This window comes from Heterodontus francisci, chromosome 47, assembly GCF_036365525.1.
Source record: "Heterodontus francisci isolate sHetFra1 chromosome 47, sHetFra1.hap1, whole genome shotgun sequence".
Classification (NCBI taxonomy): domain Eukaryota; kingdom Metazoa; phylum Chordata; class Chondrichthyes; order Heterodontiformes; family Heterodontidae; genus Heterodontus; species Heterodontus francisci.
In genome coordinates this window covers 13286963-13313925 of record NC_090417.1, presented here as the reverse complement: position 1 = coordinate 13313925, position 26963 = coordinate 13286963, and the positions used below count along the sequence as shown (strand labels likewise).

General features: G+C 42.7%; 1 protein-coding gene across 4 annotated transcripts in view; it reads right to left on the bottom strand.

Annotated features, from left to right (window-relative positions):
* LOC137357047 (AP2-associated protein kinase 1-like) overlaps positions 1–26963 on the bottom strand; it is a 100639-nt gene that overhangs the window by 32211 nt on the left and 41465 nt on the right. Inside the window, exons 10-16 of one of the 4 annotated variants that reach the window (XM_068023007.1) lie at positions 25335–25489; positions 19585–19844; positions 15009–15206; positions 13657–13886; positions 12818–12975; positions 10335–10448; positions 3979–4095 (exon numbers count right to left, since the gene is read on the bottom strand). In XM_068023007.1, coding sequence (XP_067879108.1) covers positions 3979–4095; positions 10335–10448; positions 12818–12975; positions 13657–13886; positions 15009–15206; positions 19585–19844; positions 25335–25489 — 1232 coding nt within the window. The remainder of the gene's footprint in view (positions 1–3978; positions 4096–10334; positions 10449–12817; positions 12976–13656; positions 13887–15008; positions 15207–19584; positions 19845–25334; positions 25490–26963) is intronic. The other 3 variants (XM_068023009.1, XM_068023010.1, XM_068023011.1) reach the window with 3 other exon arrangements.

The window sequence follows — 26963 nt, the reverse complement described above, 5'->3', positions numbered from 1 at the left end:
GAACAGGTAACGGTAGCCACGCACTATTTACATATGAGAAGCCTACGGCCGGCAAGGGAGACGGAGGTGATTGCCCAGTCTAGCCACAAAAATGGGGGTGCTCCCTGATTCATTTAATTAGAATTGTTTTGTCAACATTGATCATCAACAGCCATCGACACCCATTGACTATGGAAGAGCCAAACACCCCCTACCAAGTAAGTATGCACAGCTTGAGAGAAGAAATCTGAATTTCAAAAAACCTTCCAGAAATGTCTGTTTCAAACAAAGAGGTGGTCACATGACATACCTGCCTGTGCAACTCTGAGTTTGTGATTTGTGCCTCACAAGAAAGAACATGACTGAACTCAAAGGAAGAACATCTCTCCTCTCTCCTGCAAAATCCCAGGAAAGCCTCGATGGTAGCAACTACGCCGCAAGATTCCAGATCCTTACAGGCAACAACCAGGGGACATTCCAGAATCAGAGAAGCAAGCCCGAATTGTGCACGTGGCACAGCGAGGACTTCAAGACGATAACTTCAACTAAAGGCACTGAGGCTCAGTATTTGAATTCCATTTATTACAGACTTTACTTCAACCTCCCAACTCTTCTTGCCCCTCTGTATCTATTTGTGCGCGCGGGTGCCTCTCGTATGAATGCGAGTGTGGATGCGTCGTGTATTTTAGCAATTTTAACCGGTTTAGAGGGATAAGGTGAATCAACTTGCACCTTTCTTGTTTAAACTCAAGAAAACCTGTCAGATTTGTTCATTTGTAATTATATTTGAGGAACAGTGAGTAAGTGCTCACTGAGGTGGGAAACTACATCACTGTGTTCAAAGAATAAACCATTCCATGCTGCTCATTTGCACTCTTGCAGCTCTCTCATGTACCATATAGGAAGACTGAATGAGGCAGAGGAAAATTTCCTGCAGAAAGGCAAAGCCAAGCATTTGATTGGAAGCCTTTCCCCCAGACCTGTGCTTGCATAGCCTTCATGTCAATGAATCATCCTCATTGACAGAAGAACGCACCGCACTATGTCATCGCCAGATAAGGAAGACTCATGGTTACGAGAATATTAAATCTGCTTGATTAGTTGTCTCTTCCTCCTACTCCCCCTCACAAAGGAACTAATGTTCCTTTAAGTAGGGGCATTTTAACCTTCCTTGCAATTGTAGAGTCTTGAATCAAATTGAACATTGTTGGATGGACGGGAGTGGGGGCTGGGGGTGGGAAGGGAAGGACAAAGGAATGGAACGATTCAGCCTGACTTTATCTATCAATTATTCTGGCTGTTCAGCAAACACAATTGAAGGTACAACTGGATCAATGTCGGCAAATACAGCGCAGAGACTCAAGGAAGCCATTAGCTCATAGATCCATACCTCAGTGCACAAACAGTGAGCACCTCTGTTTTGAGAAAACTGATCCTTGCAACAAAATCATTTCAGCTGAAGTAAAAAGCACATATGAGGAAAGGAAGAAAAGCATCTCAGACAAGTCAAGTCCATCACCGAGTACAGTACTGAATACAAACTGATCCAATAATACATTCAGTACAGTTTGCAGCGGTCAGCTGCAAGGAACCAATAAAAAAAATCAAAGATTTCCCCAAGTGCCGCAGCAACATGACTCCGGTTCTCATCAAAGACACAGAGGCACCTCGCCCTTCTCTCCCATACCATTTTGAAAACATTAGGTTCCATTTTGTTTTGAGCTTCTACTATGGAAAACGAAGTAGTTTGCTCAAAAACCAGAGAATAAATTCCACCCGCAGTTTTAAGGTACAGCGTGCGCCTTTCTTAGGCAGTCTTTGAAGAGAGCAAAACCACAGGGCAAAAAAATGCGAAGACTGCAAAGTAAAACTTCTAAGAGTTAGAGAAAAAAAAAGGACTGAACACCCTTACCTGGCTGAACCTGACCAGATGAAACTACAGGAGCAAATTCATCAATAATTTCAGTCACTGGGTTAGAGAGGAGAGAGTAGTCAAGAATGGAATCCTCTCCCGTGAGAGAGTCTAAGCAAAGATCAGCAGTGGCAGATGCAAGACAGAGAAGTGGAAAGAGAAAAAAAAACAGCAGATGGTTAGTAAGATACTCCACAAACTGAAATGCCACTTGTTAAAATTCACTAGTCAATGCCACTATTTAATTAGCCTTTTAAAATACTTTTCTCTCATACTATAAAATGGAGAAAAAAATTGCACAACACCCAAACAATACTTTACAGCAGACTAAAAATGTCTTGACTTTTGCCCTGATCAGTAAATTCTCTTCACCCAAACATGTTCCAATATATCACCTTCTTGAAAATGTACTTCAATTTTCAGAATGTAGTGATGGAAAAGCACTGAACTTTGGATCACCATGAAACCTGACCCTCAAGAGCTCGGCAGGGCCTCCCTGAACACTGAATAAACTGCCCTTTTCATTCATTTCTCAGCTCAATCTCATTCTAATTCCAAGTTGAGACCGTTAGCCCCCTCTACCTGCCTCGAAAGACAAAAAAAATCATCTCGCACTGCATTTACTGTACCAGAGCAGTAGCCCAATCTGTTTTTAAACTACTACCTGATCATCACGGCACAGACCGTAATTTGATACTGCTTCAATTTAACACTGCTTTGAGACTCATGTCAGTGCAGTGCTGAACGTGCTTAGGTGAATGGCGATTGCTGCTCATTTAAATGTTCAGACGTTCAACCCCGCTGTCTCATTATTTAAGTTCTAATCACACACGTGCACAAGCTTTCTCATTACACAAAGCCAGATAGCACCTCACTTACATTGCCCGGCTGGAACCCATACAGTAGCTGGTGAGTGCGGACTGCCAACTGTAGTACGGACTGGCAACTGCAGTACAAATGCAGTGATAAGAGTATGCTCATGTTTGAGACTGATTTTTCTGCAGGTTCAACTCGTGGGGTGCTGCTCACCAGCAGAGTAATTACCATACTACCTGCAAGGTCGGTGAGATAGCAGTGGGAAATGACTCCAAATAGTGCAGATGACAACACTAATGCTGTAACAAAACAAGATCAACTCCATTTTCTTCTTCTTCCCTCAGCACAAAGTGCCTGAAAGATGATCATACTGACGGATAACGTTCTTGCAAGAGCTGGTTTCTGTGCTAAAAATTTCACCCTGACTTTTCAAGGCTTCCCAAGTCTACCTAAGCAATCCTCTCGAGCCAACTAGCCCCACTTGCACCCTCTGCTCCACCAAGTTTCATCCACCCAACACACTACTTCTACATCTCTACTACATCTCTTGGAAACATAGAATAGTCTCGCACAGAAGGAGGCCATTCGGTCCACTGAGTCTGTGCTGGCTCTTGTCTCAGATCCCTTCAATTTTCTTCTCTTTCAAGCATTGATACAACTCCCTTTTGAAGGCTACGATTGAATCTGTATTCACCACCCTAACAAGCAATACATTTTAAATCTCAATCACTCATTGCTTAAGGAAGTTTTCCCTCATGTCTTTGCCCTGTGAAACTCCCTCCCAAATCCCACCCACTTGCCATCTTCCTCCCTACTTTAAAAGTCTCCTAAATCCTTCCCCTGGATTGCAATCCAGCTGAATGAACCTCAAAACCTGACTGAGGAGTGCTTCATGCTGACAAGAGTGTCACAGAGGAACAAATGTATTCTTCCACACCACTGCCTTCCCCTTACTTGGCTCAACACAAGTATTATCTAAAGGTCTATTTTAAAAAGGCTGCCTGCTGGCTTCCCAAGCTTGAAAGATTAAAATGCAGCAAAATAGAGAGTAGAAATGGCAAACAAAAAAAGATAAGCAAGAGAAAAGACAAAAAGGGAGAGAATTAGGTTCAAATATGGAGGGAAAGGACAAAAGGGAGCTTTAGAGCTCCATGCCAATGATCTGTTTTACAAATATTGATTTGCTAACTCGAAACTAACAGGTAAAATGTTCATCATTTAAATATGTGGTGACAGCAGGCACGGAGATCAACTGTAATGCACCTACCAACCTGAAACATTTATTGTGGCCACAGCAGCTAAAGATTCCGCCTGTAGTGGAGGCATTCGCTGAGGCTTTGAGGGCTCAAATCCAGGTATGAGATTTCCCACTGCTATCTCACCTTTTCCTTTTGAACCAGAGCACAGACAGAATTAAATGCAAGCACACAGAAAAAGAATGTTAATGTGCATCGAGAACATTGCCAAGCAGCCACAGAGCGCAAAGGAAAATTAGTAAAGCATTAGATAATTACAGACAATTTACACTCTTTAACAATAGGCCTTTAAATCTTCGGACTATTAATAAAAATGCAGACGTGGCAACTAAATTCCTCTGAATAGTTTTCAAAGGAAAGATACCCCTGGTAATAAAAGTGCTGATAAAACTTCAAACTGAATTCCATGAATCTCATTTGGACCACACAACAGGGTTATGCTATTCTATGAAAATAATACTTGGGTTTTCAAGTGACATTTCAACACTTAAGGTGGGGCTGCAAAGATTCAGCATTCTGCAATGTGTCATAACCCAATGACAAATGTTTAAAATGAGTGCAGAAGGAACACATGAAACGGGATATGGAAGACAGGGAGATCACCCATGGATCGTCTCGACTTCATTAAATAACATGAAGAGCCGCGGGGATGAGACTGAAATGCGTTGTTCTGTCATCTTCCCTTGAGAGTTCTGTAGAATAACTTGTCAACCTGTTGACCACTGGATCATGAAAAGTAACAATTCAAGCCATCAGCAATGGTCAATGTCTTCAAGTCACACACAAAGCTCAGGAGCAAATGAGAAATTACAGTCATGGTTTTGACAGCTGGAAAATTCATTTAAGTGCCCATGTATTAATTAACATATCCCAACACATGCGCTTACTGCTGCAGCTGGCTATTCCTCGAAACACTTAACACTGTGTATTTCAATACAGTATAGATTGACACTACAATCACCACCATTTACAGAAAAATGTACACAATGGAAATGGAGAATGGGGTAAGAAGCTCACAAGACACAAAAGTTGTTGCAGACATCAAAGCACAAGCAGATTCGGTGGATGTGGAAAGAATAGAACCAAGAGAATTTTCAACCTCAAATCGCCAAGTACGGCTGACAAAAGTTTTACACAACTGATTGGGGAAAACCCACTAAGCTGTCTGCAGTTGCGTGCCCACATTGGTCATTTCATGGCAGCACCACCGACGGATGTTACCTTACCAGTTAAAGAGGTTCTTGCCTGTTATTCTGCAGCTTTCACATTACCGCTACTTTCTTACTATAATGCACTGGGGAGCACGCACCTGGGGCCTCTGAATGACCCAATGTTTGGACATGGTGGCGGTGCACAACATTGGACACAAGTCAAGAATGTTGTTGAAAATCAATCTTGTGTGCTCAATTTTAATATTCTTATTTACTACACACTCCCTCTCACTGAAGTTAAAGGGGTCCAAAGTTTAACAGCTGAAAATACTCCAGATTCCTACGATATGATCATGCACTTTAAAAAAAAAATCTGCGCCTGAAGATTTTTACCATTGATATTATCCTCAGTACTCCCGAAGGGGTCACCAAGAGGTAAAAGGTCAGGGAGCAGAAATGAAGTCTCAGGAGACTTCAGACCTTCAATGAGTTTTTCTGTGTTAAGAGGTGAAGGAGAAAAAAAAAACAAATGAAACCAGAGACAAAAGCTGAAATATAGGCACACAGCAAATGTACTGAATTGGCAGCATGGAAAATTTTTCAAAACGCTGCCCAAGTGAGGGATCCAGTCAACATCATAAGCTCGAAATTTCTGAGCAATCTGAAAGAGTCACTGAATCCCAAAACTCAACTGCAACAGAAATTCAGTGCCCTGTTTAACTCAGCCTCTCTGCAAGCACTTCTATGCCAACTCTTATACTGGCAATGTACTCACAAAATTCAGTGAATAGTAAGTCATGGTGGGAAGGGTACTGCAGGTTTATCGAGAGATTATCTGCAACATACAATTAAGAGAATGCTACATCTGTGTCATGACAAGGAAACTACTGGTTTCAGTTTCCAAGGGAAGCCAAATGAAATCACTGAACTCGATCCCCACAGGCAAGGTTAAAAATTCTGCAATCCTATGTGAAGTAAAGAAGAATTGACCTTATTCAGTCACTGTAAACCAGTGGCTCCAAAACACAGCTCTTCATAAACATGTCAGACATAATTTCGAATATTAACACAATGGTGTTGCTTCTAGAAATGATGCTATCGCCAGTTGAAGCGAATGGGAGAGATAAGAGAGGGGAAAGAACAGAGTCTTTGACCAATGTGTGTTCATTAAAAGCCATCTCTGTCTTACAATCTACTGTGGTTTAACTCAGAGGAAACAGCTGGTTATAGACAGATACCAGTGTGCAGTGGGCGCAATCGTCACATGAGTTTGGGAGAAGGGTTGGGGGGGGGTGGGTTCCTTCCTGATAATTATTCAGTGATTCCTACTGAAAAGTGCACAGATGCTTTTATATTACAGCAGTCTTGTCAATTCCTGATGCATGGGTTTTCTGCAGTCATATTTAGCAGCAATTACCCAACTAATGGAACACAAGCGAAGGACTCAAGTCGCTTAACTTAGCTACAATTACTGGACGCACCAGAATGCAGACTTCAAGTATCACCGAGATCCCCACCCATATTTTTGCTACGTTGGGTCTAGAGAAGGAAAAGGGCCCAAGCGCCTGCTGAAAAAGATCTAACCGACTCAACACACTTAACAAGAAATTTAACCATGTGTTTGAAATTGCTTGTTCTGAAATTGCAAACTTTCTGTCACAGGATCAAAACAAGACAGCCAAAATAGGAAAACTGGTGAAAACTGGGAATCCTGAGCATTACACCGAGCCAAGTCAATAGTGACACAACTTAACCATTATTTAAGATTCTGGATCAGAGCAGGGGGCTGAGAGAAGCAATGCCTATTCATGCTGTTCCTTCATATGCTCAGGATGTGGCCCAGTTTGTGATGGTGGATTTATCCTGTACCTTTCACTATTCTGCTCATTAAGAGGTCGTGGCAAATCAGTGCTTTCACTTGGAGGGATCAGAAACACCAAAGTGTCGACACAAACAGGAACAGACAAGTCATGGGAATTGAACCTCACAAGGGTCAAATCAAGGGGACAAGAAAGCTGCCTCCAACTCAGTAAAATGGTATACAGCAAAAAACAACAGAGCTTCAACCTTCTTGGAACAATCGCGATAGAAAAGTACAAAATATTTCCCCATTCATAGCAAGCTCAGTTGAAGTAGAACCAAACAAGAAAAGGTTCCCAATACAAATATTCTTTACTGCTGCACCACGTAACAAGGAGAAATTGAAGCATACAACAAGCTTCAAAAAAAAGTCACAGCAAACATCAGCTTATGTCTAACATTCTAATGATCAATGCCCAACATCTCAACAATGTTAACGACAATATTAGTACAAGCCTTCGGGAAAAGATTGATTTTCCATGACTGATGGGACACCAATATAATTAACATTTATTCAACAGCGAAGCACAACTTGCAGCCAACAAAAATTCACAACGTTACTGGGTTACAGAATCTCAGCAGCAGAGTGGATAGGAAACTGTACTAAACGGGAACTTGGGAAAAAGAAAATTAGGGAGTGTTGTCACTTGGTACTTAAAATGCAATTTTGTGACCAACTGAGTGTCCAGGCCAATTTTACCTTGCTTTCCCAACAACTGCAACCAGCAAAACAGCGTGTGAAAATAGCTCCAGTGCAAATTTATAGGTTGTTGCAGTCAAATTCAATTGGCTTTTGCCAAACTAGTCTGGATGAAACACCCCGTCGCCTCGCTGCAACACTTTTGGACAGTGAACCTCTGACCGAACATCTTGTTATCTTTGTCAAAGATAGAGAGCATCCACCACCCTGCAGCTTTAAGCATTTTCCCACTGCCACTCGCAAAGTGAGCCTTATGGAGGGAAGATGCAGTCTAACCTCAGAGGCGGTGTGAGGAAAAGGGTTACTGAAGCCATGTTGAAAAAACAGTTCAGCTTCCACTGAAAATTTACAGCAATATTGCACAACAACAAAGCTAAGCACTCCCTGAGGCTGCAAATGCTTCCATCTTATACTGCACACTGTTCGGAGGCAGCAGCCTGAGAATGCAATAACTTCGAAAGCATGCTGTTGTTTGATCAGTAGCCTGTGCCTGCAGCAGCTGCTTTTAGCACTGTGGAGTGTTCTCCGAACAGCAGGTAGAATCACACAGCCTCCAATACAACAGACAGAATACAAGGAGACACACAAATGCTTGAAACAGCCGCTGAGATACTTCAAGACACAAAAAAGAATCAAAATCTTAAGTCTTCCTCCCAACCACAAGCAAAATGCCAGAATATGCCATTATAATTGCGTCCCGTTATTTTTTTCAGACATTCAATGCACCACAGCATTTTATAATTCTCTCCTTCAGAACATTAAATACCAAAATGCTTGTCAACTGCCCCAACTTCTCACTCTCCACTTCACTCCCACAGGACAGCCACAATACCAGAATAGTCTTACAACTTTAGATTCCCAACCTGCAGAATCTTTTTTCAAGGGTGCGGGCCCGAACTGTAACTTCATTTGCTGGGGACATCAGGGGCTGCTTTCAGTGCCTCGAAGCTTTGGCCTGAGGATAATTCTTTGTCTACTGTTAGCTACAGAAAAACATTAAAGGGAAGTGCAATGTGTATTAAAAGCACTTCTCAAGCATTTTGCAGAGAGGTGGTGGGTGGGGGGGGGGGGGGGGCGTTTGGGGATGGAGAGTGTTGAAATGTGTTAAGTCATAGGGTCTACAACTTTGTCCTCCAAGTGCTCACCCCTCTCCAAAGATAAAACAGAGACCAAGTGACAAGTTGAATTTATAACCACTTTTATACTTTCATCAACTCAGGTGCCACTTAGCAGCTAATATATTTAGGAATAATAGATTTACTCCATGTGGCCAACGTGGTAAACTGAGATCTTGTTCATTCCCTGCAGAGGGCTCTCAATTGACTGGCTTCAGTTCGAAAAAGGATCAACAAGCACACTCAGCACTCATTACCTGCTTGGTCTGATGTTGGAAGAGGAGTGAAAGGATCAGCTACATTGATTGCCGGGACAACAGCATCTGGAACAAACAGTTCTGTCGACCTTTCCGCTGAATCAACCAAGTAGATAAAAGCAGACAGGGGAGAAACAGAAAGCAACAGAGAGGACCAAGAAGTGATAAAAGGAAACAGAAAGCAATTATACATCACATGATTTACTTTCTTCATATTTGCCCAGCTTGCCACATAGTTCTAACACAGTTTTTACAGCACAGAAACATACCATTCAGACGAACAGGTCTATGGTGGTGTTTACACTCCACACAAGCCTGTGGCTGAATTGCTTTATCCCTCCCATTCAGAAACAGTCAGCCAGTCAAAGTTTGTGTCGAGTCGTGATCACCCACTTTTTTTTTTGTATTCGAAGCACAGCTTCCTCGACCAGACTTTTTGCTATCAAGAAAGGTAGGAAAATCATCTGAAGCTCTGGAAGGCTGCCCAATACAATAGACCTTATTGCTCATTATTTTAAATTGACAAAAATCAACTGATAAAAATATCTCCTAATCAAACTTTAATTAAAACAAATAAAAACATAGTTGTCACAAGATTGCTCAGCTATTTTAAATGCATCTTTCAGTGATCTCTAAGGCTGGGGAAAGAAATATTTTTTTTCCGACACCTTGCTGTTTACTTCACAGCACAAAGAGTCTCAGCAACAGAACTTCATCCTGCCGAGTAGCTGGATACCCTGCATTTTCTTTCTGAACTTGGATTGGAGTTGTCTCATGAAAAGGAGAAGAGGCTAAATGTAGATCCTCAGCTTGGAACTTTCCTTAAACTTCTTTGCCTCCCAAGAGCTGGAAAGGGTCACTGGCTGCCTATTAAAATCACTGCCACATTTGCACACTAAAGTCTATAGTGAGGGGAGGGAAATCATATCAGAAATTTTGTACTGCAACGCATTCATTTATATAAATCCCTTTAACTTGAGAAATGATATCTGTTGCTTTTCACAAGTAAGTGTGATGCGTAAAGGAACATGTTGAATCTCTCACTTTACTTAAATGGAACACAGTCCAACGTGTTCGCAGTTTTAATTTCTTTTCCATTTCGAGTCACTTCCCTTGGGTATGGTTATCAATCAATTATCTCCTTCCCAAACACGAACCTTTCTTTCACTTTTGAACACTGCCCGAGGTGCTGTGTATTTCTAGTATATTATTAAATACAGCACACTTTTGGATTTCGAAAGATACACAGTCATGAGAGTACATCAGCAGGATTTGCTTGCGCACTAACCTGCCCCACTGGCAAAGGGATCTATTCCAAAAGCATCTGCCTGCGACTGCAGCTGAGCCGGTGGAAGCCCTGGTATCAGGCTCTCAGTGGATTTATTGGTCTTCTCAACCTTACCTATAAAGTTTAGAAACAATTTTAAGCTTTGAGAACTTTTTATCACCACCTTGATAAACACTCGCTTATCAACTATTGACTCTGCATTTCTTATTCAGAAAGTACTTAAACAGGTTTAAAATGCTCTTTTTAAAAATGCAAAGGGAGGCTGCCTTCAGGAATAAACTTCTCCTTCAAATGCAACGACCAAGCTCATGGTCATTTTGAATTTTATAACAATAGCACCCCTCTTTACTCTGAGAACTGCTGGAATATCTTATTGCTGTTGGTGGCATCTTGCTACGTCTACAGATTGGCTGTTTGCGTTTCCCTACAATATAACAGTGGCCACACTTCAAAATGTACTCCAGTCAAGAGTTTTAGGACATCTTGTGCAAATCAAATAATTATTAAGAGGAAAAATGCAACAAATCCAAGTTGCTGATGCTGAGTGACTGTTTCCCCTGGCTGCAGAGTCTAGAGCATTGGGGTCACAGTCTCAGGATAAGGGGTCAGACGGAGATCAAGAGAAATGTCTTCTCAGTGGGTTGTGAATCTTGGAATTCTCTACCTCAGTGGGATGTGAATGCTCAGCCCCGAAGTATATTGAAGACTGAGATCCATAGATTTCAGGACACCACGGGAATGGCAGGACATGGGGATAGTGTGGTAGTGTTTAGGTCAAGTATCAGCCATGATCTTACTAAATGCCTGTGTGGAGTTTGCAAGTCCTCCGTGTCTGCGTGGGTTTTCTCCGGGTGCTCCGGTTTCCTCCCACAGACAAAAGACTTGCAGGTTGGTTGGTAAATTGGTCATTATAAATTGCCCCTAGTATAGGTAGGTGGTAGGGAAATACAGGGACAGGTGGGGGATGTGGTAGGAATATGGGATTAGTGTAGGATTAGTATAAATGGGTGGTTGATGGTCGGCACAGACTCGGTGGGTCGAAGGGCCTGTTTCAGTGCTGTATCTCTAAATAAAAATAAATAAAAATTAAATGGTTTGAGGGTGTGTCTGCTCTGCAACTGCTCCTATTTCTTATGTTGTTAACTCGAGTTACAACAATACTGCTCAAAACAAAACAGAAAGAAGTTCAAATAACAAGTAGAAAGGAATGGAATTAGCTGCAAGGTCATGGACAGTTTAGTGCTACAACCTTCACTAATCAGTCTTCCAACTCTGAGCTGTGAGTTTCGACTCTGCTTCACCATCAATGGCACAGCCTTGAACCATGCAATGCTGCTCTCTGGAATTCTCTGCCTAAACCTCTTTACTGAGACACCTCCCTCCCTTCATTCAAAATAGGACCCTTCCTGTTCCGTGCACCTTGCTGTCCAGCACAGAAATATTCATTGTTTGAGAAGCGTTGTACAAGTGCTGAAGAATCCAAGGAAGAGTTTCTCGGACTGACCCTTGGACACTGTGATTAACTTTTTCCAACCAAGTTAACCCAAAACCCATCTCTGAAGGCTGCCCATCACATGGTGAGATAGTTAAACTGCACATGCTTCAGGTGAGAAACTGCATTAGCATCCCCAACGGGAGGTCCCATTCCCAGCAATTGGTCTGCCCAGACCACTCACGAGTTTGCTTTTGTTCAAATTAATCTCAGTCTATGCAGCAAAAAAAGTGCTGCGGGGCTTCAATTGGAAAGGCCAACTGCCGAGTCCCGGAGCTTTACCTCACAGCGGCCGTGTGATTTCATGAACAAGTCAACGGCAAGTGCTGCATTACTGGAACTATATCAGCAACACTTCATGCACTGATGCCAATAGCCCACCGACACTGGGGGAAGAAAAAACACCGGGGTCAGGCAAATCGCATATCTGCAGTGCTCATCCTGCTCGCGTTTCCAATACACTGGGACTGCTGTCTGTCGTGGTTGTGCTGTCCACCCCTGAATGCCCAACCACCATGATACAAACTGCAGCATATCTGCATGCAGATAAATGCCACTAAACGTAAATCATTGCTTTATTCAAATGTTAGATGGCAGACTCTGCCATAAATGCTCTCATTTATGTCCTCATGGCGACTGCTCCGAGACATCTTCCTTTTGTTCGCTTTAAGATAAAGATAAACCATTTTTCTTCCCCCAAATAAGCATCTTTGAATGCTCAACTCAGTTACGCGAAATTTCTTGGACCGCTGAATTCATTTGTCTTATTTGAAACAGGCTGCTGAGGACAAAAGACAAAGTGGATCCAAGTGCTAAAAGTCGAAGAGCGATTGTTTCTCCAGTAACTCAGACGTTCTCGGGACCTCTCAACTGTAGAAACCTTCACCTCCTTCAGTTTCTTCCTACCTCTAACCTGTTGACTTGTGTTTCCCAAGGACAAAGTCAAATTCATGATCACCAGCTCAAAAGATCTGTTGAAAGTAGGACTTACCGTCTTTGAGCTTTTCAAAGTCCTTGTTAAGCAGCTCCTCCGCAGTGAGTTTGGAGAAATTGTCATCGGCAAACGGATTCCACGTAGAGACATCGGGAGGATTGTACACGTTCTGCTGAGAGGTCCGGGGAGACCCTGATGGAGTGGTTGTAGCTGATCTGAATGGAACAAAGTCACGTGGTAAATATCATATATTAGATAGTGAAGAATAAAAGCTTCGCTTGCATTTAATGAACTCAGTCAAGAGGACCCCAATGGCTTTGTAGGCAAATGGATTGCTTTAAGCATACTAGATGGTCCTAGGCTCAATTGCCAGTCTACACTGAGTTAATTGCCCTCAGTTGGAACAGCAATTGTCTGAAGTATTCCTGAACTCGGCAAGACAAGAAAAAAACATCAATTCAGGTTCCCATCCTTAAATACGATGCAATGATTCTTGACAGATGATAGATGCAGGATTGGGCACTCAAATGCATAATCGCCTGCCAACACACTGTGTCCAGATGCACTAGAATAACCACATTGCACCAGATACCAAAGTGTTGCCAATTTGCAACTTGCTGCACATGGTGTGGTTGAGGCCATTAGCACAGGTGCGTTTCAGGGGAAACTAGAAAAGGACATGAAGGTGAAAGGTGTAGGATATGTTGATTGTTCGAGATCAACTAAGGTTGGAGGCGGTTAATGTGGAACATGAACACTGGCACAGACCTGTTGAGCCGAGTGGCCTGCTCCTGTGCTCTGAAATTTCACCTAATTCTCTCGAGAAAGGAAAGATTTGTAATTAAGCCAGGCAATCAAATTTGGACTCACATTCAGAGATAAAAAAGTGAACCTACTTGGATTTGTTTAAACCAGCTTCAGCGGCTGCAGCTGCCAGGAGCTGGGTCGATTTACTGACCGGAACCCCAAACACCGCACTGTACGTGACGTCACTCAGAATCCTCCTGTGGCCAGCGCGTTGAGTCTTCGGTGAGGATGGTGGGGTCAGTGACACGGACACCATTTTCGGAGACTGATTTGGTGCCACTTGTGGTGCCGGTTGCTGCTGCTGCTGCTGAATCGGAGTCTGCAAGGGACATCAGCAAATAAGAACAGAAATCAGTGCACCCATCAGCCACTGTCAAAATACGTCTTTGTAAAAGCTCTGGTCATTAATAGCAAATTTTGGGACCACACAATCTCAAAAGTAAACTGTTGTCCCACTTATTTAGCTAGTTACTGGTACTTGTAACTTTCAAATATTGAAATTCCAATGAAGATACCTGAAAATAACCTTCTGTCTTATTCTCACTTCCCCTACCTTTTTCCCAATGAGAAAAATGAGAGGTTGGAAAAGACCTCTTGGTCCATCCAACCTCTTCTATGAAATTGTGATGCCTTCTTCAACACAGCCAATTCTCATCCCACCCACAGGCACATAACCAACTGGGGAGAGATTAAAAACCCAGACCAATTAGGGGCTAAAGGTCTGGAAAATTGCTCTCTGACTCTGGGGAAACACTGGCCTGTGAACTTGTCCCAATGGATGATCATAGATTTGTAGCATTCGGCTGTCAGTAAGCTGATTGACAGGAGAGAGAGAATGACCAGACTCACAGGTTAATTAATATTTCACTAAAGAACAGGATCCCAATTTAAAATCAATTTCCTTTTCACTAGCTCTTGGCAATGCTGAGGGGGACAGACTCGGCAGACGGAAGCAGACTGTTTGAATTAGACTGTGAGGGCAAAGCTGAAGGAGACAGGGTTAAGATTAAGCAAACCTCAACTAGGATGAAAGGAAGTCGTTTTTCCTCCCCTTCCAAAGCTGCAGATGTCTCCTTCAAAAATTATCTGGACATCCATCTGATCAGGGTTTATCGGGTTAAGCACAGCAGGAGAGAATTAAATACACTGTGGGATACTGCTGGGAGCTGGGGTGGGGAGGAAATATCAGGCCAAGATTGTCAAGATGGGAGTCAGGACAAACTAAGCTTTGGCTGACAACCTTTCGGCATCAAGAGATATTTATCCAAAACTTCAGACTGGCAAACAGTAAAGAATTACGCATGGTTTGGTGGAGAAGGAGGTCAGACAGGTGGAACACTCAATGCTTATTTTTTTAGGAAAAAAAATGATCCACTCCTCTGCTTAGATATGAGGAATGTACGTTTGAAAAGGATTAAACAGTTTGTTTGTGAAGTCTTACCATTCCCTGTTCCTGAGAAGCTGCTTGTGGTGCTGCACTGTGTTGCTGCTGTGAGGGCAATGACGTATGCTGCAGGAGTGCTGCGGTCAGCTGTGGCTGGGCAGTAGCAGCCTGCTGGCTCACATACGGCATCTGCTGTTGCTGGAGATAGTAATTCTGCATCATCTGATGTTGCATTGCTTGCTGCATGGCATGGTACTGGTGCATAAAAACATGCAAATAAAACAGACCCAAAAATAATAAAATAAAACCTTGAAAAATAATCAACGTAAAACCCAAAAGAAACGACTGAAAATGAAAAAGAAATAAGTGAGTTGACAAGACTGGATTTTCACCATTCCAAAAAACATGCCTGATCAGTACAAATACAGGCTCTGTATTCGTGTGATAAAACAACATCAGTGAAAAACTGGGGCAGCAATAAGATATGCACACCTCTGCAGCAAGTAGATTGGGGGAAAAACAGCCTCTATTTATAAAGTGCCTTTTTGCAATAATAGGCCTTGAAATGCTTCATGCAATGTTGTCAGATATCTGAAATGTTGTATGTAAAAAAGACAGTCTTGCATTTATATAGCGCCTGTCACAGACACAGGAAGGCCCAAAATGCTTTATACAGCCAAAGGAATGTTTTTGATGCCGAGTCGGTGTTCTAATGTCGGAAATGCAGTGGAAAAGTTGCACAAAGCCACCTCCCACAAACAGCAATGAGATTATGGCCAGATAACGCGTTTTCGCGATGTCAATTGTATGCTAAATATTGGCCAGGACACTGGGGATAACCCCCCCCTCACCGCCGCCGCTCTTCTACAAAATAGCCCTCAGGATCTTTTATGTCCCTCTGAGAGGGCTGAAGGGGCCTGGGTTCAATGCCTCATCTTCGAAGGTTGCATCTCAGACAATGCAGCACCCCCTCAGTCCTGCAGAGGAATGTCAGCCGAGATTTTTGTGCTCAAATCCTGAAATGGGACTTGAACCCAAAACCTCTTACTCAGAGGCAAGAGGATGACCCACTGAGCCACAGCTGACACTACATCACCATGGCAGCCATTTGGTGCCACAGATACATCAAGTAAGCAGCAATAAGATAACTTGATATGCAACCTTTTTTCTGTGACAGGACCGCTGGCCAGGACAATCGGAGAAGTGGCAGGAGATCTTCAGTATCCATCTGCACAGGCCTTTGTTTACACATCTCCTCCAAAGGTTGACAATGGAGGACTGAATCAAAATTGCACAACAGCGTCAACCTGGATCATTTGTTCAATCACTGACTGCAACTCAAATGCAGTTTCCTGACCGAGGCCCAAGGTTGCTATCAGTTGAGTCAAGATTACATATGGATGCAACCAACCTACTTGTTGCAGAGGCAACTGAATGGATACAACATTCAGTCCCAATCCATCACTGAAATGATGCAATAATGTGCAGGACCTGTATATACACTGAGCAGTCACTGAAACGGACTTAACAAATTGACTGATATTTTCACATTTCATCAAACAAAACACACAAACTAAAACAAAATATTCAAGACAAGACTAAACAAATGATGTTGAACATGTAACAAATCATAAAGGATGATGAAATTCTAGCTTCCCATAATTATGTCCCATTTTAATGTCTGTATTGATTTCAACACTGAAGTTGCTTATCCGTGTTTCGTACATTCTTTCTGGACTAGGCAAGAATCGTCATCGGCATGCTTTGGTAAAATTACCAAGAATGAAGAAAAAAAATCAAGCCCTTCGTTGAAAATAGTTTTGATATTTTAAATGATTTGAAGCCTGCGGCAAAACGTTATCCGACAGTGCAGACTATCATTGCTCACTTTCTCCATGCACTTGGAGTAGATTGCCACACCCGGAAGTGAGAGCAATCACAGGATTCAGCTAAAATGTCAGCTTCAACCAAAGAAATCTTGAAACACCCAACTGCTCCAGCCTGACTTGGTGCTAAGAGTGACGCATTGGACTGGTGAAAGGTTGACCACAGACACTGTCGTGCAAGCTGCAGAATTCACTTGATAAAGCTCCAACAATTTGAGGAGGACACTGTAGCAGGTCAGGCTAACAACTGTTGGAATGCATTCCGCCAGTCCTGAAAATTAAAGCACCCCCAGCCATCAGTGAAATACTTGGAAAATGTTTGTCTTGGAAACCCTTCCCAAACTTGGAATAGGTATAGTACAGAAGGTACCAGGCATGCTGCCACATGTTAGTCCAGCTCAGCGGCTGTGGCACGCAGTTTCATTTCCCAGCCTCACACAGTGGTGAACCATGGATTGGGAGGTGGCTTTCATTACTTAACGATCTTAACTAAATTCTTGGGATCGAGCGACACAGATGGTTGTTCAGGGTAGTGCAGTAAATGTTACATGCATGGATTTTCAGAAAGCTTTCAAACAAATGCCATAAAAGGAAGCTTCTGAAGAAGATGGAAGCCCAGAGAATTCAGTAGGAAGTGACAATATGGATACAAAATTGGTTCAGTACTTGGAAGCTAAGGGTGCTGGTGGATGGATGTTATTCAGGCCAGGGTTTGAAGGGGGTAGTTTGTAGTGGTGTTTCCCCACGTGATGCATTACAGCGTGTTTGTGTTTTTGAGACGGTCCCTGATTTGGGGTTGGGGTTTCCCAGGTTGGAAGTCAAACCCAGGTTCGACAAAGATCAAGAACTGCGATAAAAAAAATCAAGGTGTTTGTTTTCAAATTAAACCAAGGACATGTGACTGGAAGTTTTCGCCTCAGTCAAGTAAACTCGACAGTGTCAGGCCTCCGAGAAAAAGATGGGTGCGGTATTAAAAGACGGTTTTCAGACTTGTGAGTTTCTGCTTGGAGTTGAAGGAGACTACAAGGCAACAGTTAGGCTCCAGGTCAAGAAGCCTGGAATGAGGACTAACTATTAGTTATCTGGAGGACCGTGTAAAGGCCGAGGTAGTTCTCCAGGTAACAAGACCAAATTGCTCAGGGAAGAAAGCATCGCTCGCTAATTCCAGGACCTCATTACTTCTGTCTCCACATCCTGGAGGGCAGAATTTGAAAAATTACCTGAGGAAGATCCTAATCCTGCTGTACTGTGGAACTGTTCCAACACCATTTTGCTGCTAAGACTGTTCAGCAGATAGTAAAGACAACCTTTGATGCATCGTCTAACCAACGTGTAACCGTTGAGGGACAATTAATCGACCAGTATTCAACTGTTAGTTTGTGCTTAATTTATGTTGGTTCTGTTTTAAGTGTTGCAGTAAAATTTATACAAGTGAAATCTTGTCCTTTGTTTTCTTTCCTAATTTGAGGTCATTTGGTGGATTCAATTCTTGTCATTTGTTGGAGGTTTTCAAATGATGAGGGGTTTTCATTGATGTGGAAAAAACACATTCTGTTGGCCAACAGAGTCAATAACCAGAGGCCACAGATTGAAAATCATTGGCAAAAGAACTAAAGGGGAGAAATTTATTCACACAGAGTTGTTGGGATCTGGAAAGCTTGACCAGATGAGGAATAAAACGCGACAGCACTTTTAAAGAGCCAGCACAGGCACCCTGGGCCAAATGGCCTTCTACCATGCTTTAAGTTCCTAAAATTCTATGATCTCAGTTGAGTGAACAGCACACGTACACCTCCACAGGAGCAGCATTGCTGACACATCCAGGCAGCTGTCACCTATCGAGAAGATGTACAAGATCAGAAATAGCCCGACTGAAGCCAAGAGTTCTGCAAGAAGTCAAAGGGGTGATAATGGTCTGAAATCTTGACAAGCATTCCAAAGAAATGTGCCAGTAATAACATGAATAAACCAAAAAGTAGCTTTTATCGTTTCTGCACAGATAGGTTTTTTCCACCAGGGTCATTTGCTGGTCTTGGGGAGTTTGGGATATGAAAGCAATAGGAGCAGGATTGGCTGTTTGGCCCTTGTAGTCTGCTCTGCCATTCAACAAATTCATGGCTGATCTTTGATCTCAACTCCACCTTCCCAGACTATCACCATATCCCTTAATTCGCTGAGAACCCAACAATCTATCGACCTCCGTCTTGAATGTACTCAATGACTGACTATCCACAGCCCTCTGGGGTGGAGAATTCCAGAGACTCTCAATACGCTGCGTGAAGAAGCTTCTCCTCATCTTAGTCTTCAATGGCTGACGCCTTAGCTGGAGACTGTGATCCCATGTTCTCCATTCCCCAGTCAGGGGAAACAGCCTCTCAGCATCTGCCCTGTCAAGCTCCTTAACAATTTGCTATGTTTCAATTAGATCACCTCTCATTCTTAAAAACTCAAGGGACTAGAAGGCCCAGTCAACTCAATCTCTACTCATTTACAAGGAGCAGATTTACAAGGGCAAAGTTATTTCCCAATACAATTTCCATATATTTCCAATAAGATAACAAGAAGAAAGACGAACCATATCAGGTACTTACTTGTACACCATTTTTAACCCGAAGCAACAACAACATTTTAGCAAAGAAGAGATGGAGATCAAAAAACACAACTGTTCACTCCAAGTTCATCATTTGCCCATGAAGACAAGGTTCATTTCCAGTGTCTGTTCTGGACACTGTATTTGTAACACTTACCTGCTGAGACATCATCTGCTGCTGCTGCTGCTGGTAGTATGCCTGTTGCTGCTGCTGCTGCAGGAGCTGCGGTTGCTGCAGGAAGAGCTGTGGTTGTACAGGCGCTTGTTGCGGGGCAGGGGTAGGTTGCACTGCTGCTTGAGGCTGGGGCTGCTTCTGCTGCAGCAACAGTTGCGACTGCTGCAACTGTGGTTTTGGTTGCTGCTGAGGCTGTTGCAGGCCTGGAGGCTGAGTGTTGTGACCGCTGCCGAGAACAATACCTGGTGATAAATGGGGTGGGGGGGGGAAAAGAGGCAGTTATGGAAATGATACATCAAACAGATATTATTGAAATCTTGACTTTGGCTAAAATCTTAGTTCAAAATGGTTTCAGTCGAAAACCAGAAACTGTGAATGAAGTTGGGATAATAATGCGCTTTGGAAAATTTTAAAAGTTGGTCCTCATAGAAGTACTCAAAATCATTGAGAGGTTTTGATCAAGTAAAAAAAAACTGTTCGCTCCGTCAAGCAGGTTAGAATTGGCAAAAGCACAAAAGGGACAAAGAAGAGAAATTTCTTCACAGAGGATGGTTAAAAATCTGGAAAACAATGCCTTAAAAGGGTGGTGGAAGCAGAATCCATAGCAACTCTCAAAAGACAATGGGACACGTACTTGAAAAGGAAAAAAGCCGTTTAGAGATACAGCACTCAAACAGGCCCTTCGGCCCACCGAGTCTGTGCCGACCATCAACCACCCATTTATACTAATCCTACACTAATTCCATATTCCTACCACATTCCCACCTGTCCCTACATTTCCCCTACCACCTACCTATACTAGGGGCAATTTATAATGGCCAATTAACCTATCAACCAACAAGTCTTTGGCTGTGGGAGGAAACCGGAGCACCCGGAGGAAACCCACGCAGACACAGGGAGAACTTGCAAACTCCACACAGGCAGTACCCAGAATTGAACCCGGGTCGCTGGAGCTGTGAGGGTGCAGTGCTAACCACTGCGCCGCCCCGTTGTGTGAGAAGAAATTGCACAGCTTGTTTGAAGAGTGCTGCAGAATGATGAGACTTTTGATTGAGTGCCACTTAGTCAGAGGATTGTTACGGAACGTGGAACACAGCCAAAGCACTTGAACAACCTGTGCTTCTTAATGCCCTTGGTCCTGACAATTGAAGGATGTTTTGGCCTGCTGCTTTTTCAGTAGACAGTGTGTGCAGACAGCGAATCAGTGAATACCCAGTAATTGGACCTGCAGAACACAATCTGCATAAACCAAGGTAGCAAAAGCAGAGGTGTGGCATGAAAATAGAAACGTAACTGAAATCCTCCTAACTTCTGTTAAAGGAATCTCATTCAAAGACAGTAGCAGCAGTTGCACATAATTCATCATTCGTTAAATAAAGATTTTGTGCCGGAGGACTGAGCGATAGCTCAATGTGCATGGTGCTTCATGGGGCTTGCGAGACTGACCATAGCGGCAGATGAGACAAAAATAAATAAAGCAAATCCAATTTTAAAAAGCCTGGAAGTTCAAAAAGAAATGGGGAGACTGAGCTAAGGAACTCCCACAACTTTGGGGTCCTTGTAAAGAATGAAGCACAGGTAGAAAAAAAAAAATGACAAGTTTTAATTTCAACACAGTCAGGATGCAGAGAGGAGGAACCAAGTGCAGGAAATCATATCTGCAGCTTAGATGGAAGAATGTTTTGAGGCAACGCTGGTAACATTAGTGTCAATTGAATAGGAATGAGGAAAAATACAATGAAGTATAAATTTGGGGAGAAGACCGGACAGCAGCTCTCCTCCCACCTGAAATTATTACGATGCAATCCCACTTGTGAGAAGTCTTCTGAAATTCTCAATTAAGGAGGAATCGGCAGGACTGAAGTCTAGTAATGGGTAGAACTATAAGATGATATCTTGAAGCCGTACTTTACTGCATTCACACTTAATTACTTACACGCCAAAAGTAACAAATGAAGACAGGACATAATGCAAGTCATCAGACATCACTCTGATGTATGCTAATTTGAGAATCTGCACCTCAATCAGCTCAAGACTTGGGCTTCCAAAGGAAATTGGTGGAACAAAAACAAAAAACAAAGGAATAAACCATTCCAGGGTCTTCGGAAAACAACTGAATGGAGTCAAATGGTTTTTGACAGTTTAATCTAATAATGCCACATGCCTCATTCCATATCAAGTGGGGCTTAATTGTTTTGACAGGAAGCAAAAAACCCATTTTCCTCAGAAAATGTTGGATGCATGATTTGAACCTTTTTGTTTCAACCAGACACCAACTCACTGTTGGAATGGAAGTTACTGTTGGCAAAGTTAATTTGGCACGTGCTTTGACAGAATTAATTTCGTGTCGGTGTCTCTCGAAGAATTACAGCTCCTTGCTTGGGCAAACAATGTGACTTGATTAAGCACAGCCGTTCCTCTGCTCTTCAAATGTCTCAGTCAGATCTTGCACCTTTTGGTAGCTGTCAGGGTGGTGAAACAATGTGCCTCCACACCCGTCATTGTCAGTTTGAATACAGTAATAAGACATTGTCCAACCATGAACTTAATGGTTCAAACTCAGCCAACTTGATTTCCCTGGTGGGGTTGGGCCTGATGTCAATTGGTAGGATCCTCTGAAGGTGCAGCTGTTGCCAGTCCATCCTGGTACAGTGCATTTAATACACTACTGCAAGTGCCTGACCCACCAGCAGAGTTTAAATACCATGGGCAACAGTTTCCACGAACCAATAAAGCATCCAAGCCAGCGTAAATGTTGGAGAGATTTCAAGCGTAAGTTATAAACCAGTGCAAATTCAAATTTCCGTGAACTCCTGCGCTGGTTTGAAAAAACATCAGTGGAAGAAAGACCCATCAAACTGGGTCACACCCTGAGATCGTGAATAATTTTCCACTCCTAATAAGGCGGTAATCATGTCCAACAACTTAGATATGATTCATTAAACAACCAGCATGGTCATTCAGATCCTATTTGAAAGGAAGCAGCAAAAATTGTTGTAGAAAGCAAACTAACAGATCAACAGCCTTTGTCTTCTGTTAATGAGATGGGGACTTGATAAATCGAACGAGTGACAATTATAATTTGGAGGGTACATTGAAAAAATGATGCTCCTCCAGAAACCAACATATATTTGATCCAAAATTAGGGTCATTATTATAATGTATTTTTATATATTAAGGTTTCAAAGACTTTTAGCATTGTGTGGCCATGATTGCTGCATTATCACTGTTGGATTCCACTTTTTCCTTCTCCTTTTCTGACAAATAACAGTGACACAAGAGCCAAGTACAGAGATTCGAGTGGTCTGGTGCCAAGCCTCATGGCTAGTTATAGAGCCGCACTGAGAACCTGCCACTTTCCTCTACTTTCAAAAGTTAAACAATGGTACAGACTCAGGTGAGGATGGGGGAGGGAGACAAGAGGAGGAGACAGATAGATGACAAAAAGCTTGATCAAAGTTGTACATTTTAAGGAACATCTTAAATGAGGAGATTTTAAGGTGGAAAGGTTTAGAGGGGAATTCTGGAGCTTTGGGCTGAGGCAGCTAAAAGGCATGGCCACCAATAGTGGGGCAATTAAAATCAGGGATGCTCAAAAGACGAGAATTGGAGGAGTGCAGATATCTTGGAGGGTTGTGGGACTGGAAGAGATTGCAGAGATGAGGAGGGGCGAGGTCACGGAGGGGAAAAGCACAAAGAGGAGGGATGGAGTATGGAAAGAGGAGAAAGGAGGTTAGAGAAAGCAAGAGATGCTTTGGCTGCAGAGGACGACCTTGAGTAAGTTAATATTCTGAATAATTATTTCCTCCAAATCAGTGTTCGCATAAATGAAGTCTCAGGAGTGGAAAAAAACAATATGCTGAAGCAACATGCAGAGTTACCCAAACAGAATTAATAATCTTGACATTGAAGTATCAAGCATGGCTCAGTGGATAGCACTTTCATCTGAGTCAGACGGGTGTGGGTTTGAGCCCCACTCCCGAAACAAACAATAAATCCAGGCTGACAATCCAGTGCTAGTACTGAGGGTGTGGTGCACTGTCAGAGGTACAGTCTTTCCAATGAGATCTTCAGCTGGTGGATGTAAAAGATCCAATGGCACGATTTGAAGAGAAGCAGGGAAGCCTATACAGTTAATATCTCAACTGGGCAGTGGGAAGCCCCGAGATGTGGTGCACTGAGACACTGGAAAAAAAAACTCACACAGCTCTGCACAAAAGCCCACTATTAAAAGCTCAAGGTTTTTTAGTTTCCAAGTTAACTTTGGGAAAGGATAAAGAATAATTCAAGATTTGGGCAAAAGCGTACAACAGAGTTATGTCTTTGTGATGGTGTGTGTGGAGGAGAATAAGTGCTGAGGGTTCGAAACTGGGACCCGACGGTTTCCAATTTACTTCAGCAACTTGGATCCAGAAACACAACGCAGGTTGTCTAAATTTACAGATGATACCAACCAGAAGGAGTGATTCATTCTGAGGTGGCTTGGGAATTACAAAAGGGGGTTGCACTAAATATGCCATCCAAAACAATAAAAAATTTATGACCCAACAAATGGCAATTAAGTAGCCAAGAGCAATATTGTAAGAAGTCAAGGAGACCGAGCTAACCCTGTACTCAACAAGTCCACCTACTCCAGAGGCACTATCAGTGAAGCAAAAAGAATAGTGAACCACATAGCTAAAGCAGCAGTCAAAGTCAGAGTAAGTTACAATCAAATGGTCAAATCAGACCGTACCTTTATTCGAGGCACTGAAGATCAAGGGAGACAGTCAAGCAACACAGACAGTGCAGAGAAGAGCTGCAAGGTTGACAGTTAGTAATGCAGCGAGTGGGCATTAGGAGAGAATTGAGAAAGCTGGACTTTACTGCCTTGAAAAGAGGTGACTTGGAGCGACCTGACCAACGGTATACAAGATAGAGAAGGTAGATAGGCAAAATTATTACAAAATAAGTTGCAAGAGGACGACCAAGGGAACACAGGTTCAAACTCGTACAAGGCAAATTTTGGATAGACGTCAGAAGTTGTTCTTCACACGAGAAGACTAACAAATAGAATGGATTTCCAGGTGGAGTTGTCGGGGAGAGAAGCTCGTGGATCATTTCAGGGAGGGGCAAACTACCAAGGCTTCCTGGATAAATGACAATGAACTGAACGAACTTCTTGATCTTGTGATCCCCAGCAGGGTTCATTTAAAATAAAGGCTGTCTGCAACACAAGGATGGTCGATATGAAAGCCACCTGCAGGCTTTCTCCCAATCTCTAGCCTGGCTTTATAGGGCGAGGGAGAAGCAGCGATAATGTCGATCCTTGCAGGGATGGAGGAGAAAGCGTGGAGTGGAGATGATAAATCGAGCAATCTATTTGTGCTCATTTCTTACTCACTCATCTACTTACAGCCAGATCTAGGGGAGGAGTTTGAGGTCTTCAAGAGAAACCATGAAATTTACAGATTTCCTCATTCATAGTCTAATTGTTAAGTCTGTCCCACAACATGGAAGGTTTTGAAACTGGACACCAAGTTAGAACAACAACCTTTGCATGCACCAAAAATAATAAGTGTTAACTTTCTATTACATTTTCACTCTCTACTTATCAGTTTTCAATTTTCAAGTTAGAATATTGAAGGGCAAAAAAGTGCAAGAAGAAATGATATTCATAACCAGGCTAACAGTCAACAGCCATTTCCTGGATGGCGACAAACCACCAATAATATGAATGCAATATCTCAGACCTGCTGGCGGAACGACAGCCTGCGTAGATGGCCTCTTGCGTGGTGTTAGAGAAGGCTGAATCGGCAGCATCCCTGGGTTAGTTGGAGCCTGCCCAGCTTTGGGCCTTTGGCGGGGAGCTATCGAAGTCTCAGTCGGAGGAGTTGGGTCGGTGAGCCTGACAAGTGAGGGCAACATTTAACAGCATTTAATGCATGAAAAAGAGAGCAAAATTCAATGCGTCAGAACAAGCATCTCTCTCGGACTCCCAAATTTTTCTATTTTAAATCCGCAGTCTTGGTCAGAAGTGCACACAGCACACTCAGTTGGAGAACAGGCTCACTGAATTCTATAAGCTATTTTCATCACCGAAATCTGCACTGTTTTCATCACATTAACCACCTGGGGTAATCTCACTCTGCTTCTCATTCCTCATAACTGCTAGTATTCCTATTTTTCAAGCCATTAATTCTCATATCTTTTTGACACTGTACCTTTTCAATTGCTTTTACAACCTATGATAGGGTCAGAACTGTAACAATACTTAGCCTGTGGCCGAACTAACAACTTGTACAAGATCAGTACAGTACAGATGGACAAGTACAGTATCTGATCAAAGGTCACAGACCTGAAATGCTAACTGTTTCTCTCTCCACAGATGCTGCCAGACCTGAATATTTCCAGCATTTTCTATTCTTATTTCAGATATCCAACATCCACGGTATTTTGCTCTCATTATATAAGTACAGTACTCCTTGCTTTTGAATTCAAAGTCTCTGCTCACAAACCCATGGATCCTTTTATGATCTGAAGTCTAACTGTGTTACTGCCTCCTGAGTGCCGACACTTAAACCAAAATGCACTGCCTCATGTTTACTGACATTGAATTCCATTGTCATTGAAAATTTACATCTAAATTAAAATATTAGTTTCATCCCGACACAATTCAAGTGGACAGGCACCAAAGGAGTGACAACTGCAGTATTTCATTGCAGACTGGAGGAAGAAAGGAACCAGAAGGGAGAGGTTCAACTGAATAACCAGCGACAGGAGCCCTGAAAGTGGACAGGTACCTTGCTCCAGCAGCACAGGGCAACAAGTCCAGCCAGTACAGGGATGGGAAATAAGCAAAAGGATTCTTGACCCACCTGTGGGTATCAAAGCAGATCACGAGATTGAAATCTCTGTTTGCGTGTAGTACTTCAGCAGATGAAGACTGATAGCTTCAAACAATGGAATGAATTACCCATGCGAGGGAGCAGTAAAGGTATCGAACCAGTGTCCTGTCACTGTGTGTGCATGCACAAAGAATATTTTTAATTTTTTGGCTGCTGAGTTACAGTAAGTGTTCCCTACGAGTGACCACTCAGCTTCTACACACCTAGCAGAAAGTTAAACTCCAGAAAGCTTGTTCTCGAAAGATGATGCTGGAGCCTATCTTTACTCAGTTTCACAACTTGCCCTGGTCAACTCATGACCTCTTCGTTGCCAGTAAACATGAGAAACATAGCTCCTCACTCAAACCCTCCACTAGTGTCAGTAAGCGTCTGTTTATAACACTCTCCACCTGCATATAAACAATTAACAGATTAACACAGGAATCTGTGAATACTGTAATTAGGGCCTTGAATTCATCTGATATAGAGGTTATA